At 42.5% G+C, this 16347-nt stretch overlaps 1 protein-coding gene across 1 annotated transcript; it reads right to left on the bottom strand.

Annotated features, from left to right (window-relative positions):
* Positions 1-4054: 4054 nt before the first annotated feature.
* Positions 4055-14034, bottom strand: LOC145408740 (uncharacterized). Its single transcript, XM_080279398.1, has 6 exons — positions 14001-14034; positions 12031-12444; positions 11683-11916; positions 10984-11553; positions 10727-10920; positions 4055-4978 (listed from the first exon to the last, which is right to left on the bottom strand). Exons 1-6 carry the CDS (start codon positions 14032-14034, stop codon positions 4055-4057), a joined length of 2370 nt encoding a protein of 789 aa, XP_080135524.1.
* Between the last annotated feature and the right edge of the window lie 2313 nt (positions 14035-16347).

Raw genomic sequence — 16347 nt, 5'->3', positions numbered from 1 at the left:
GCAGTGAAATGGCGGGGGACAAGGCGACATGGAGGCGATCTGCTTGTGGCCACCCCTTACGGGATTAAGGCGTCTGGCAATAGATACATAGATAGTTGGATTTGTGTGGTAAAGTGGAGCTTCATAGTGTGTGTGTGTGTGTGTGTGTGTGTGTGTGTGTGTGTGTGTGTGTGTGTGTGTGTGTTTATTAGCAAAACAAAAACCTTCACCCCTTTATTTCCACTTTCAATTTCAACTTTACCAACGATTCTGGTGATCACAGAAATCATTAACATCATCTGTTAACTCAGTCATCAACTCTAGTGTTGTATAGTTTAATGTAGGATCACCAGCAGACTGTCTCAAGATCGGGAGAAGCCAAGAAGAATTTATCAAGTGAGTTATAGTGGCCTGGGAGAGCTAAAAGTTAGGACAAATGTGGGTTAACATTTTCGTGTCTCTCTGTGGTTTCCTTTCTTGGTTACTTCCACTTCAATTATGGGAGAGGAATATAGAGTTTGAGTGATGATGAGGGGGATGTTGATGATGATGAGGAGGAGGGGGAGAAAGAGGGGGAGGAGATGGAGGAGGAGGGGGGGAAGTAGAAGGAGGAGGAAGAAGAGGAGGAATATGAAGATGATAATAAGATGATGATGATGATGATGATAATGATGATGAGGAGGAGGAGATGGAGGAAGAGGAAGAGGAGGTGAGGTGAAGAAGAAGAAGATGAGAAGGAGGAGGAGGAGAAGGAAGAAGAAGAAGAAGAGGAGGAGGAGGAGAAAGAGGAGGAGGAGGATTATGAAAATGAAAGTTACTGTAGTTGATGATGGTGATGATGATGATGATGATGATGAGGAGGAGGAGGAGGAGGAGGAAGAGGAGGTGAAGGAGGAGGAAGAAGAAGAAACGGAGAAGGAGGAGGAGGAGGAAGAAGAAGAGCAGAACGAGGGAGAAGAAGAGGGCAATTATTATGAAGAAAATTAAATGATGATGACGATGATGATGATGATATTAATGATTCTTTTACAAATAGTCCTCGAAGGCGAAGAAGACACAGAATAAGTGCACACATTTTTATTGCATTTTCCCATAAATTATAATATACAAACAATTATTGCAAAAGGAAAAAGATCCATGAAAGACTTATGGCACAAAATATATATCTGTATATGGGGCTAAAAATATTCTAAAATGTACTACTTAAGTTTTGCGGGCAGTATTATACAAGTAGTAGTAGTAGTAATAGTAGTAGTAGTAGCAGTAGTAGCAGTAGTAGTAGTAGTAGTAACCCTAGCTCATATAAATGTGAACCCAGCCGACTGCAGGCTGAAATTTCCCCTCTCCTGCAGTCCACCATCCTACTCTCTGGTGGATGGGGAGGGAGCTGAGGGGTTTTTGTATAACCAGGCAGCTCCACCACACAGTTATATCAGTGCCACCCCATGAAGGCGTCCCTCCCCAGCACCTATCGTATTAGAAATATCTGATCCTAGCGTTAGAATAACCTTTCAGTACGACAACATCTTTTTATATTACTCTTTGCTACTTCCAGAAACTTATTTTCACTGAGAGAGATTGGGGAAGGTCAGAGAGATGCTTCAGAGAGACGTTTCGAGCTGGTCGGGTTCAAATAGATGCTTCAGAGAGATATTTCCTACTTTTGAGTTCAGATTTCGAATGTTGGATAGACATTTGAACTAAAGGAGGCCAGAGAGATGTTTGAGAAAAACTTTTTTGGAATTCTGAGGTTCAGATATCGAATTTGGTGAGGGTGTTCGAACTGGGTGGGGTAGGATATAAGCTTATCAAATTCCTTCGACAAGAGAGACATTTCTTGGAATGGGTAAGCCGTCTTTAGGTAGCAAAGTAAATTACAGCAAGACATGATCGTAGAATAAGGCCATCACTCTTCACCAGTTCATATATTTCTCCATACACTTTGAAGATAACTAGCGCCTAGGGTCACTGGAAGAGATGGGAAAATACTGAGAGGGAAGAGAGCATGGAGGATACACTACAACAGGTCATCTTTCACTCATAGTATCAGTCTTCCCCAGCGTCTAGGCAGGAGCGATCTCACTTATATTTAGAAGTAAGTGGCCTAATACTTACAAACATCAAAATATTGACCAGGAAATACGTTGCTCGTTTCAGGCAAGAGTTTAAATAGACAACACTGATTTAGATATTAATTTGAAAATATATACAATTATCCCTTTGACCAAATGCATATTGAATAAAAAAAAAATGAGCATTAGGAATAGGTTGACATCTGGCGGGAGAAATCTGAATATATTATTAGACGAAAGGAAAAATATCCTGAATGGTGAGTAATAAAAATAATATATCCCTTTTCCTTAACAAAATTTGTCCCAAATTTTTAAAACATCAAAAATAGACCATCTAAAGGCAAAATTTTAAGTGCATTGCTTAGATCTGAACTAGAAATGATAAGCAGTCAAAGGAATATCTTTTTAGGGCAAAAATTTAAGGATCCCTTTCGATAAATTAGTAAATCATGAAGTAGGCCACCATTAAGAATATATATTTTTAAAAGGAGTTAAACGTGTTCTAATATTAATGAAAGAACAGACAGCCAAATAAATAAATAAATAATGATGTTAAAGCAGACTTTTGAGTACTATCCGTGAGTTTGATAGTAAAGAAAAAGAGGGAAAAAAATGACTACCCTATTAAAATCAGAATAAATAAATATACATATATAAGATTGGAAGTTTTGAAAGAATATAGACTATTAGTAAAAACTGTATGTATGAATTTAAAAACCATATTCAAACGCAATTTAAATATATTACGTGAATTAGGTCTGAAGTAATTATCTTTGGTGTAAATAACTTAAGTATATCCAGAAGACACTAAGTAATCATTGACCCCTTGACCTCGTGACCTTTGACCTGTTACGTGCACCTCGCTAGCTCAACCCAGCTGCTAATTAGGCTTCACCTGACGCTTTTTCTCAGCTGGTAGGGAGTACTGAGTCAGATCTGAGGAACAGGGTAGTCTTAACTCTTTCACTGTTAGACTTCAGATGGGGAAAACCGTCTATATATCCAAGTGGTTTGAGCTAGGGAGACGTGTAGGACTTTCTTCTTGCTTTCCAGACGATTTTATGTTGCTGGGGAGAGAGAAGTGGAGCTCGGGGATTAGATAAGGCCTTCCTCAACCCCCCCAAATACACCAAGTCCATCCAAAGCTGAATAAAATCGTCCGAAGCCAGCTGAAATGAACTAAAAAAATAATTCCACTGAGGGGTAAGTGAAGACGGTTTTCCGCCCTTGAAGGCATCTGAAATAAACTCAAAAATCGTCTCCCCACTGAGAAGTTAACGGAGACGATTTTCCCCCTTTACAGCTGAGAAAAAGCATCTGAAGTCAGCCCAGATAGCAGTGAAAGGCTAAGGGTTTTATTCTTGCTGTTAAGACGGTTTTTTCAGGTCTGGAGGGGTTCAGTCAAGGGCAGTATTCTTGGTTAAGGAAGCTCCCTAACACCTTTTCCCAAGCGACTTATTTTGTGAATTATACCTTACTGTCCTATCCCGTGGTCCATAAACGCCTCCAATATCGCCATACTCTGCATGGATAACGTGCTAAAGGATATTACCTAGCCATATCCAAAAAATAAACCGCTAAGGAAGAGGTGTTAGGGAGCTTCCTTGTGAGTCCAAGGGCCGTATTCTCGGCAGTTAAGACAGCTCCCTAAGACCTCTTCCTCACCGATTTATTTTTTAGAATGACTTAAGTAACAGGAAGGCAAGGTACAATCAGCAAAATAAATCGCTTAGGAACAGGTGTCAGGGAATACCTTACCCGACGGAAAGGCAGCCCAAGCCTCCCTCAACCCCTTCAGCCCGAGAAATCCCTCTAAGCTGAGAATAACCGTCTGAAAATCGCAAAAATGTGAAGAAATCCAACACAAGTGAAATTAATTAGTATCTTACCTGTCTAGTCTACCTGGCACCTACCTGTAAATAATTATATATATTTTATTTACATTATTTATATAGAAATTTATATATACATCTATAGGGCAATAATTTATATAGATTGTACTATTAAAAGCTGGGAGTTTGGTACAGCCCGTTAGTTATACCGTTACCGTTACCGTTGATTGCACCGTTACCGTTGATTACTCGATTACCGTTACCGTTGATCACACCGTTACCGTTGATTGCACCGTTACCGTTGATTGCTCCGTTACCGTTACCGTTTGTGTAGCCGTTACCGTTGGTTACTCCTTTACCGTTGATTGCACCGTTGCCATTTGTATACCCATTTGTGTAGACGTTGCCGTTGACTGCTCCATTACCGTTGATTGCACTGCTACCGTTGATTGCACCGTTACCGTTGATTGCACCGTTACCGTTTGTGTAACCGTTGCTGTAGCCGTTTCCGTTGCCATTACCGTTGATTAGGCCGTTTCTGTTGACACCGTAGCCATTGATGGCTCCATCACCGTTGCGACGCCCGTAATCGTAACCGTTACCGTTGACACCGTTACTGTTGATACCGTTACCATTCACACCATATCCATAGCCATTACCATTGATACCGTTACCATTGATACCGTTACCGTTTATACCATTACGATTACCATTACCGTTGATCCTGTTACCGTTAATACCGTTGATACCGTTACCATTCACACCATTACCATAACCATTACCATTGATGCCGATACCGTTGACACCGTCACCGTTGACACCGTTATCGTTGATACCGTTACCGTTGATACCGTTACCGTTGATACCGTTACCGTTGACACCGTTACCGTTGATGCCGTTACCGTTGATACCGTTACCGTTGACACCGTTGCCGTTGACGAGTCCAATATTGGCGTTGAGACCATAGAAACTGGGAGCGGTGGCACAGTCGAAGTTGTACCACCAGTCACACACAAAGTACTGTTGGTTGAAAACAGTACCGTTGGGACAAAGGAAGGAATCCATACGTCCATCAGCTTGGCAGATGTGGAAGACCTGTGGAGATAGTAGTAGTAGTAGTAGTAGTAGTGGTGGTGGTGGAGGTGGTGGTAGTAGTAGGCTAATAGTAGTGTTGAAGACCTGTGGAAACAGTGTAGTAGTAGTAGTAGTAGTAGTAGTAGTAGCAGTAGTAGCAGCAGTAGTAGTAATAGTAGTGGTGGTGGCGGTGGTGGTGGTGGTGGTGGTGGTAATAGTGTGGAAGACCTGTGGAGATAGTAGTAGTAGTAGTAGTAGTAGTAGTAATAGTAGTATTAGTGGTGGTGGTGTTGGTGGTGGTAGTTGTAATAGTGTGGAAGACCTGTGGAAATAGTGTAGTAGTAGTAGTAGTAGTAGTAGTAGTAGTAATAGTAGTAGTAGTAGTAGCAGTAGTAACAGTAGTAGAAGTAGAAGTATAGTACCGGTAGTAGTAGTAGTGGGAGGAGGAGGAGGAGATAAAGAAACAGAAGAACAGGAACAAGAAATAGTAGTAACAGTAGTATCAGAGGCAGCAGTAGGCAGTAGTAGTAGCATAGATGAAGATGAAGAGGGAAGAGGAGGAGGAGGAAGAGAAGAAGAAAGAGGAGAACAAGTAGTAATAGTAGCAGAATAGTGGTGGTAGTGGAAGAAGAAAAAGAAGCATTAGTAGTAGCAGAAATCGGTAAGGAAGAAGCCCCAGTCATCACCTTCGGCATACCGGAAGATGGCATTAAGAGGTAATTAGGTAGGTCAGGGAGAACGACCGTACTGTTTAGAAATCAAGGTTGAAGATGCAAGAGAAAGTTGGTATATACGTGTCATGACTGCGAACTCTCTGCATGATTTTAAGATTAGTGTAATTCGGGGATGAGAGGCAGATTTCACCAAGGGGAGGCTGATTTATGACCAAAGTTGAGAGAGAAGGGGATGTTTTTCAGTCAGCTAGCTCATTTCCGTCACTTTTCAATGCCCAAGGACTTACGGCTATATTGGAAAGCTTTTAATTTGTGATGTGTTTGTAGATTTCACCAGAGAGAGCATTGTTTGTGGCCAAAGTGAGGGAGAATGAAATGTCTTTAAGTAAGCTAGCTCACTTCTTTAACATTCCAATGCACAAGGACTTCAGAATGTATTGGACAGTATTTTTGGTATAATGTGTGGGGTCATTTTGAACTCAGATGGAACTGGACATGAGGCAGTTTTTGGTGTCTTCATCTCCTCAAAATCTGTCCTATGAGAGGCAAAATGCTAATAACTCATAGAAGCAGATCTCCATTTGAAAGCAAGCTCCTCTAACCACAACGTATAGGAGTGAAACCTGCTAATTTTTACCCCCATGATGAGAAGCAAACGTCCTACATCCCAGATTGTTATTAAAATTGGTTGATATTTTTACTTTCCTTCTCGTGATAGCTTATTATAGCCTAACCTACCCTGGGTGTAATGTCAGCTTGGTATTCAAGGACCTGTGTATTGGTGTAGCTAACCCGGGTGTAGTGAAGGAACTGGCTAAATATACACACCCTAGACAGTAAGCATAATAGTGTAACCTCATGTTACACCCAGACTGCAGGGCATTGTTGGTGTAGGAAAATTAGAAATGGTGTCGGGAAAGGTGTATTGGCGCTCCTATACCCAGTGTAGTGAAAAGGCTAGCTAAGTATCATGAAGAACTCCCATAAGTATATAGTACCATGAAGAAGTGCATAATGGTATCGTGAAGGGGTCTAGCCTAAGATACTACCATGAAAAAGCCTTAGTACCGTGAAGGAATGCACAGATTGATCGTGAAGGGGCTAACCTCAATAACTACCGTGGAGACCTACCATGATATAGTACCATGAAGGAGTGTATAAAGGAATCAACAGTATACACAATGGTAATAAGTTGCATTCATCCTTACCTGACATACATGGTAGCAGTGTCTGGGAAGGTGAATGTAGTGAAGTAAAGGACTGAGTAACTATTATAATGGATGTGAGGGGTCGTATTGTGACAGATTTCGTTGTTCATCTTCCTCAGCTATTTATTTTGCCTCTTGTAGCTATGAGCCTTCATGGGCTCATAGCTACCCCCTGGGGGTATGTTTTTTTTTCAAGAATACTCCCCCAGTATCCCTGCTTGTCGTAAAAGGCGACTAAAAGGGTTGGCGGAGGGTTAGTGCCCCTCCCCGGAAAACAACTAACTAAAAAAACAAACAATAAGCCTCGGACAAGGACTGACCAAACGATGACGACGAAGGACCGGACAAAGGACATGGTAATTGGAACTTGGAATGTAAGGGGAGCGAATGATGAGGTGAAAGAGAGAGAGATTGTCCAGGTGCTTGAGGGTGCGAAAGCGGATGTATGTGGAATAACTGAAACAAAATGGAGAGGAGAAAGTGTGTGAGAATGGGAGTATGGATGGGGTATATGTGCAGGAGTAGGTGAGAATGAGAGGGCGAAGGAAGGAGTATGTATAGTTGTGAGTAAAAGATGGAAGAGGAGCATAAGACAGTATGGATCAGTTGGGTCAAGGATTGTGTGGGTAAAGTTGAAAGTTGGAATACAAATGTGGGCAATTGTGTGTGTGTATGCACCAACGCAAGATCGTGCTAGAAGAGTGAGAGAAGAGTTCTGGACAAATGTAGAAATGTGCATGGAAAAGTTTGGAAGGAATGAGAGAGTGTTTTTGATTGGTGATATGAATGGTAAAGTTGGGAATGTGAAGGTGGATGGAATAGTTGGTGAGTGGGGTGTGCCTGCTGAGATAGATGAGAATGAGAGTGCGTTAGTGGACATTTGTGCTGGGAGGGGGTTGGTGATAGCCAATACCCTCTTCAGGCATAAAATGATCCACAGGTATACATGGCGAGTGATGAGAAGGGTGGGTGGTGAACTGAATGAAAGGAAGGCAATGATTGATTATGTGTGTGTGGATGAAAGGATGCGAAGATGTGTAATGAATGCAAGAGTGTATAGAGGTTGGGCGAGTGGACTTTCTGACCACTACTTGGTGGTGGCCAGAATTAGAGTTCAAGTAAGATGGAGGAATAGAAGAAGGGAAAGACGAGAGGAAGGAGTAGTTGCAAGGAGAATGGAAAGGTTACAAGAGGATGAGAAAAAGGCAGAGTATAAGAGAGAAGTGGAGGAGCGATTGGGCAAATATGAATTGGAGCAGATGGGAGACGTGGAAGGTGTGTGTAGGATATTTACAGAAGAAATATGTGGAGCATTTGATGTGGTGTGTGGAAGGAAGAGAAGACGGAGGGGGGTGCAAGGAACAGCGTGGTGGACTGAAGAGGTGAAACAGGCTGTGGCACAAAAGAAGAAAGCATACAATGAATGGATGAGAAATAGGGGCGTGGAAGAAGTTGAGAGGCGGAAGAGAAAGTTATATGTAGAAAGAAAGAGAGAGGTGAAAAGATTAGTAAGAGAGAGTAAGAAGAGAGTGGATGAGGAATTTGGAAGAAATTTGAGTGTAAAGTGGAGGGACTGTAAGAAAATGTTCTGGAGAGAGGTGAAAAGAGTAAGACAGGGTGGAAGTGAAGTTAGCAGGGGAGTGAAAGATAAAAATGGTAGATTACTAGTGGAGAAGGGAGAAAAAGTGAGCAGATGGAGAGAACACTTTAAGGAATTGTTGAACGTAGAGGATGGAAGTAATGCGAGTATAAGTGGCTGGGGAATGGCTGGGAGAAGGAGGGAGGTGAGAAGACAGGAAGAAATCAGTATGATAGAAGTTGTGGAAGCAATGAAGAAAGTTAAATCGGGGAAAGCCCCAGGAATTGATGGAGTGTGTGGTGAAATGCTGAAGCATGGGGGAGAGATAGTAGTAGAATGGATGTGGAAGATGTGCAGATTGGCCTGGGAGGAAGGTAGAGTCCCGGAGGATTGGAAGTCAGGTATAATTATTCCCTTGTACAAAGGAAAAGGAGAAAAAGAAGTGTCTGGTAATCATAGGGGCATTTGTCTTCTTAGTATAATAGGAAAAGTGTATGGTAGGATACTTATTGACAGAGTTAGAGAAAGAACAGAGAAATTAGTTGGAGAAAAACAGGGAGGTTTTAGGAAGGGAAGAGGTTGTGTAGATCAGATATTCATTCTTAGATCTTTAGTGGAAAAGTTTCTAGAGAAGGGAAAGAAGTTGTATGCGGCTTTCATGGATTTGGAGAAAGCATATGACAGGGTGGATAGACAAGGATTGTGGAAAGTGTTAAGAATATATGGAGTAGATGGGAAGTTGTTGAATGCTGTGAAGAGTATATACGATGGTGCAAAGGCTGCAGTGCGTGTGGATGGTGAACTAAGTGAATTTTTCTCTTTGAAAGTTGGTTTGAAACAGGGATGTGTCATGTCTCCATGGCTGTTCAATCTGTACATGGATGGGGTAAAAAAAAGAGGTACAAGGTAGGGTAGTGGATGTTGGAGTGGCCCTGGTGAGAGAGGATAGTGTTGTACTGTTGTTTGCAGATGATACTGTGTTGTTGAGTGAAGACGAAGGGGAGCTGCAAGGCTTGGTGGATGAGTTTGAGAGAGTGTGTAAGAAACGGAATCTAAAGGTGAATGTAGGGAAGAGTAAAGTGATGGTCTTTGAGAGAGGTGAAGTCAGTGAATGTACAGCGAGGTTGGATGGAGAGGAATTGGAAAATGTGAGTACGTTTAAGTCCTTGGGTAGTGTGATGAGTAAGGATGGAGGTTTGGAGGGTGAAGTGCTTGAAAGGGTACAGCAGGGAAGAAAGGTTGCTGGTTCTTTTAAAGCAGTGATAAGAAACAGGGAAGTGAGCATGGAAGTGAAAAAGTTACTACATGACAGTATTGTGATACCAACTCTAACGTACGGAAGTGAAGCTTGGACGATGTTGGAAGGACACAAGTCAAGAGTGAGAGCAGTGGAAATGAGTTTTTTAAGAGGAGCATATGGAGTCACATGGAGAGACAGGCTGACGAATGAGGATATAAAGGAGTGTTGTGGTGTTGATGTGGGTGTGATAGGAAGCGTTATGAGGAACACACTGAGGTGGTTTGGCCATGTGGAGAGGATGGAGGGTGAAAGACTGACGAAGAGAGTGTATGTGAGTGAGGTGGAGGGGGGAAGAGGGAGGGGGAGGCCGAAGATGAGATGAAGGGATGGGGTGGAGAGGTATATGAGAGAGGGGGGTGTGAGTTGGGAGCAGGGCAGTGAAATGGCGGGGGACAGGGCAAGTTGGAGGCGATTTGTTTGTGGCCACCCCAAACGGGATTGAGGCGTCTGGCAATAGATAGATAGATAGATAGATAGAAAACCTTATTAGTAATGTATGAAGGAATATTATGATGCAGTAGGTTAAATAAATTGCTCAAAAAGAAGTCTTAATGAAGCTTGACATCAAGCCTTAGGTAGGGGAGTAGAGTACTGTGTGTTGGAGCGGGTGAACCCGGTGGACTGCAGGACTGTACTATGATACATGAAGACTTACACAGTAGATACAGTGCCAGGACACAATATCTCACAGTATTATCACCTGACATCCGGCCTCGTATGGTATAATTACTGATACCGGCGTGCTGCAGTGAAAAGACTTAACTGTCATGAAGACCTAAGAGTGTTGATACAGTGCCAGGACTTACACAGTAGATACGGTGCCACAGAACAGTATCTCACAGTATTCTCACCTAACATCCAGCTTCCAGGGCGGCGTCAACATAACTCCCAGGTACCTGTGTGTTGGAGCAGGTAAACCTGGTAGACTGCAGGACTGTACTTATGATACCTGAGGACTTACACAGTAGATACGGTGCCACAAAACAGTAAATCACCGTAACTTCTCACCTGACATCCAGCTTCCGGGGTGGCGTCGGTATAATATCCGGGCACCTGTGTGTTAGCGCAGGTGAAGCCGGTCAGCGGGACGGAGGCGAGGATGGGATAGTCCACGCCTGCAACGCCGCCCCCCCCGATGGCAGAGCTCAACGCGGTGATGAGGTCCACGAAGCCGTTGATGCCATTACCGTTGATGCCGTTGACTCCGTTGATACCATTGATCCTGTTGATGCTGTTACCGTTGAGACCGTTTGTGAAGCCATTACTGATGCTTGTTCTACCGTTTCCGTTGATGGCACCGTTTCCGTTAGTGTACCCATTACCGTTGATTGGACCGTTGCCGTTGATTGCACTGTTTCCGTTAGTGTACCCATTGCCGTTGATTGGACCGTTACCGTTGATGGCACCGTTTCCGTTAGTATACCCATTACCATTGATTGGACCGTTACCGTTGATGGCACCGTTTCCGTTAGTATACCCATTGCTGTTGATTGCACCGTTACCGTTGATAGCACCGTTTCCGTTAGCGTACCCATTACCGTTGATTGCACCATTACCGTTGATTGCACCGTTACCGTTGATTGCTCCATTGCCATTGATGACACCGTTGCCATTACCGTTGACAGCTCCGTTGCCGTAAAAGTCACCATTACCATACACAGCTCCATTACCATTGATTGCACCGTTACCATTGATTGCTCCATTGCCATTACCGTTGATAACTCCGTTACCGTTGGTGTAGCCATTACCGTTACCGTTGATGAGTCCGTTACCGTTGATTGTTCCGTTACTGTTGACTGCTCCGTTACCGTTGATTGCACCATTACCGTTGATTACTCCGTTTCCGTTACCAATACCGTAAAAATAACCGTTACTGTTGCCATTGATTGCTCCGTTACCGTTGATTGCTCCATTACCGTTGATTGCTCCTATTCCGTTACCAATGCCGTATGAATAGCCGTTACTGTTAATTACTCCATTACCGTTACCGTTGATTGCTCCATTACCGTTGATTGCTCCATTACCGTTGATTGCTCCATTTCCGTTGATGTTAGTATAGCCGTTACCATTGATTACTCCTTTACCGTTGCCGTTAGTATAACTGTTACCGTTGACTGCTCCTTTACCGTTGATTACTGCGTTACCATTACCGTTGATTTCTCTGTTACCGTTGATTGCTCCATTACCGTTGATTGCTCCTTTTCCGTTACCAATGCCGTATGAATAGCCGTTACTGTTAATTACTCCATTACCGTTACCGCTGATTGCTCCGTTACCGTTGATTACTCCGTTACCGTTGATTACACCGTTACCGTTGCCGTTAGTATAGCCGTTACCGTTGATTACACTGTTACCGTTGCCGTTAGTATAGCCGTTACCGTTGATTACACCGTTACCGTTGATTACACCGTTACCGTTGATTACACCGTTACCGTTGCCGTTAGTATAGCCGTTACCGTTGATTACACCGTTACCGTTGCCGTTAGTATAGCCGTTACCGTTGATTGCTCCGTTACCGTTGATTACTCCGTTATCATTACCGTTGATTGCTCCGTTACCAATGGTTGCTCCATTACCGTTAAGACCACTGTTGTTCGCGCCATAACCATTAACAGCACCGTTGCCATTTCCGTTGATCCCGTTGATTCCGTTTCCGTTTCCGTTGATTCCGTTACCGTTGCTTGGCGGTAGGTAGGTATTCTGAGCCAGACACGCTCCCAACAGGGCTGAGAGAGAGAGAGAGAGAGAGAGAGAGAGAGAGAGAGAGAGAGAGAGAGAGAGAATTAAAAAAAGTAAATAACATTGCTAACAATACGCAAAATATAATAATAATAATAATAATAATAATAATAATAATAATAATAATAATAACAATAAGAATAATAATAGTAGTAGTAGTAGTAGTAGTAGTAGAGGTCAGGTACTGAAAGGCGTCTGGCCATAGAGAAACAGATCAATAGAGATTATACCTAAGGCGTCTCGCGATAGGTAGATAGATAGATAATTAGGGCATCTGGCGATAGATAGAGAGGATATTGAGAACGTCTGGCTATAGATTGATAGAGATGGTATAGGGCGTCTGGCAATAGAGGTGCTGCGTAGGGCGTCTGGTAATAGATAGATAGCAATGAAACTATATGGCGTCTGGCAATAGATAGATAGACAGATAGATAAATAGGTTGATAGACAGAGTTAAACTGAACTTCACAACTCCTCACTATAAATATCCTCCTCCAAAAAAGAAAAAAGAAAATGAAAAGAAAAAAGATGTCGAGAGCAAGAAAGATGGTCCAGCTAAATGTATTTCTACAACTTTTAAATTTTCGTCTAAAAGTCCTTCAGGCTACTGTGAGTACAAGCTGGATGTGCTAAATGTACTACCGCTTCCCCTAAGACCAGGAACAAGTGCGCACGAGTGTACATCCCCTCCCAGTGGCCAGGAAAATGTGCACACCAGTGTACATCCCCTCCCAGTGGCCAGGAACAAGTGCACACGAGTGTACATCCCCTCCCAGTGACCATGAATAAGTGCACACGAGTGTATAGCCCCTCCCAGTGGTCAGGAACTAGTGCACACGAATGTACATCCCCTCCCAGTGGCCAGGAACTAGTGCACACGAGTGTACATCCCCTCCCAGTGGCCAGGAACTAGTGCACACGAGTGTACATCCCCTCGCAGTGGCCAGGAACAAGTGCGCGCGAGTTTACATCCCCCTCCCGTGACCCCGAACAATTGTGCTCGCTTGTACATCCTCAGAAACAGTTGAGCGTGAGTGTAGTTCTTCCCCCTCCCCTCCACCACCACTACAGTTACCACCTCGCATTTATGTGGCTGGATTGACCCAGAAGAGTGGCTTAACTAGGAACAGTGAAATGGCTGTCTTTCGTTGTGGTCGGGGGGGTAATAGAGACGTCTAGGGAGTCTTGTGTCCTGTCCACTCACACACAAAGTCAAGCTGAAAAAACGTAGAGGTTAGAGCTAGCTTATTTTAGAGTTAGAGCTGGGTTATGTTTGGCTTATACAGTATAACAGCTAATAAGAACATATATATCATTATAGTAACAGGTATATTTTTGGATGCTGCTTAAAGGTAATATATAACTGAAGCAATATTTAATTATAAACTTAATGAGTCCAAGGGCAAAGAAAAGTATGGCATATATTATCGCTATACTTGAAAATATACTATGCAGTCTTACATGTAAAATATATTATGCTTATCTCCCTATCTATCTGCCTGTCTACCTATCTATCTATCTAAACATTAATCCATTTTCTTACCAGCAAATATCAGCTGCCTCGTTATCTTAGTCATGTCTTCTTCGAAGACGACTTGAGGGTAAACTAAAGCTCAAGATGGAGAACCAGCCACCAGTGTAGGCAATTAATGGGATGGGGAGCTTTGGGGAGAGGAGCAGGTAGTTGTGATAGGAGAGGAGGGGAGCTGAAGACTATGCCTGGAAAGGAGAACGAGCGCCTTATATACTGACTGTGAGGACCTCGGCAGTGACGCAATATCTCTCAGTGGAGGAAAAGGAGGGAAGATGTGGTGGAGGGAGGAAGAGAGGAAGGGCAAAGTATAAAGGAGGAATGAAAGCTTTTTTTTTTTTAATGCGAGGAAGAAGGAACCAAAGGCCATGAGCCCGCAACACAATAGATAAACAGGGCTGGATAGATAGAAGGAGGGAAAGACAGAGGGCAATAGATAAAGGAGGAATGAGGACAAGGACTGATAACGATAGATAAACAGGACTGGATAGATAGCAGGAGGGAAAGACAGAGGGCAATAGATAAAAAAGGAATGAGAGCAAATATTGATAATAAAATGGATGGAGTGAAGAGGAATGGGAAAGACAGAGCAAAGGGGAATGAAAAATGGAAAGCAAGATTGGATAATGGCTGAGGTTAAGAAATAGGAGAATTTGGTTAATGGCAGGAGAGAGGGAGAGAGAGAGAGAGAGAGAAGAGAAGAAAAAATGGAGAAAGGCAGAAAATAAAAGAAAATCGAGAACATGAAAAACATAATAAAATAATGTTACTTTGGTAAGGAGAGTATTTTTCACAGTTACTTTGAGAGACAGAATACTTTGCAGTCACTTTGATTGGCTTAGAATACTTTGCACATCTGGAAGTAATATATAGTACATATTACATCTTAGTTTACTTAGTGTTATTAATAGCACATTGATATGGTAATAGTCTGCCTCAATATTAAATGCAAGAAATTACACGAAGGCCTCCAGCACTGTGAGAGGTCAAGATTTTTTTCGTTTTTTTTTTTTTTTCCATTTAAGTAAAGTCAATAGATTTTAGTCGGATCACAATACACAATTCAAGACTCACTTACTTCCATATAGCACACCTCTTGGCTCTCAGAATTTCTTTATTTCCCCGAACTGCCTCTCTTTACAACTCGCTTCCCCAGATCAGTTTCCCTCGAACTTCGACCTACAGGACCTCACATCCACCTGTTACAGATTTTTAATGAATGGAGGACACCTGTAATCTGGTATACGGGTTTTTAAAGTTGGTTTCTCCTTCCTCTATTTATCTTCAGTAAAAGAATAAATATATCAAATGCCTCCCCCCCCCCCTTTTTTTAAAAGTGTGCCTATGATATCTGATTTTGAGCTGAGGATAGGGATAGCAAAACAAGATAGCCTCCCTCATAGATGATGATGATGATGATGATGACAATGCTGGTATTGGTAGTGATGATGATGATGAAGGTGATGATGATAGTGCTGCAAATGGTACTAATGATGATGATGATAATGATGATGATGACTAGCATCATATTCTAGTGTTGAACTCTTTCTACAGCTCAGTTCGAGATGGCGGGAAGGCAGTTATTTTTGTCTATAGTTCATTCACTTTTGCTTGGCTCAGATTTTCGTCCTTTTTGCAACCTGTTTCCCTTGGCTCATTTCAGAAGCTACTAATTCGTCTCCACATCATTTCCACAGCACTTCTTCGTGATTAGTACCATATCCTATTCATAATTTCTTGATATAACTCAATATTCGAGATGGAGAGATGGCAATTTTTCGTCTATACTCAGTTCATTTTTACTTGGCCTAATGCTTGCCGTAAAACAACTAACTCAGAGACAAATAAATAAGTAAATAAAATGTACGTCCATCCATCCATCCATCCATCCATCTATACATACATACATACATACATACACAACCATCTATCCATCCATCCATCCATACATACATACATGCACACATCCATCTCTCCATCCATCCATCCATCCATACATACATCCACCTATCCATCCATCCATACATACATACAGTACACACATCCATCTAGCCATCCATCCATGCATACCTGTACATAAATACATAGGCTATGTACATACACAGATCCATCCATCCATTCATCCATACATTCATCCATACACACACACAGACACAACACACACACACACACACACACACACACACACACACACACACACACACACACATCCATCCATCCATCCACACATGCATCCATCCATCCATCCATACATACATACATACTTACACACATCTATCCATCCATCCATTCATACACACATCCATCCATACAAGCATTCATCCATTCACACATCCATCCATCCATCCAACCATCCATA

This window comes from Coenobita brevimanus, chromosome 78 (genome assembly GCF_032717465.1).
Source record: "Coenobita brevimanus isolate Jiangsu-jjx chromosome 78, ASM3271746v2, whole genome shotgun sequence".
Lineage (NCBI taxonomy): Eukaryota > Metazoa > Arthropoda > Malacostraca > Decapoda > Coenobitidae > Coenobita > Coenobita brevimanus.
This window is presented reverse-complemented; position numbering and strand designations above follow the sequence as displayed.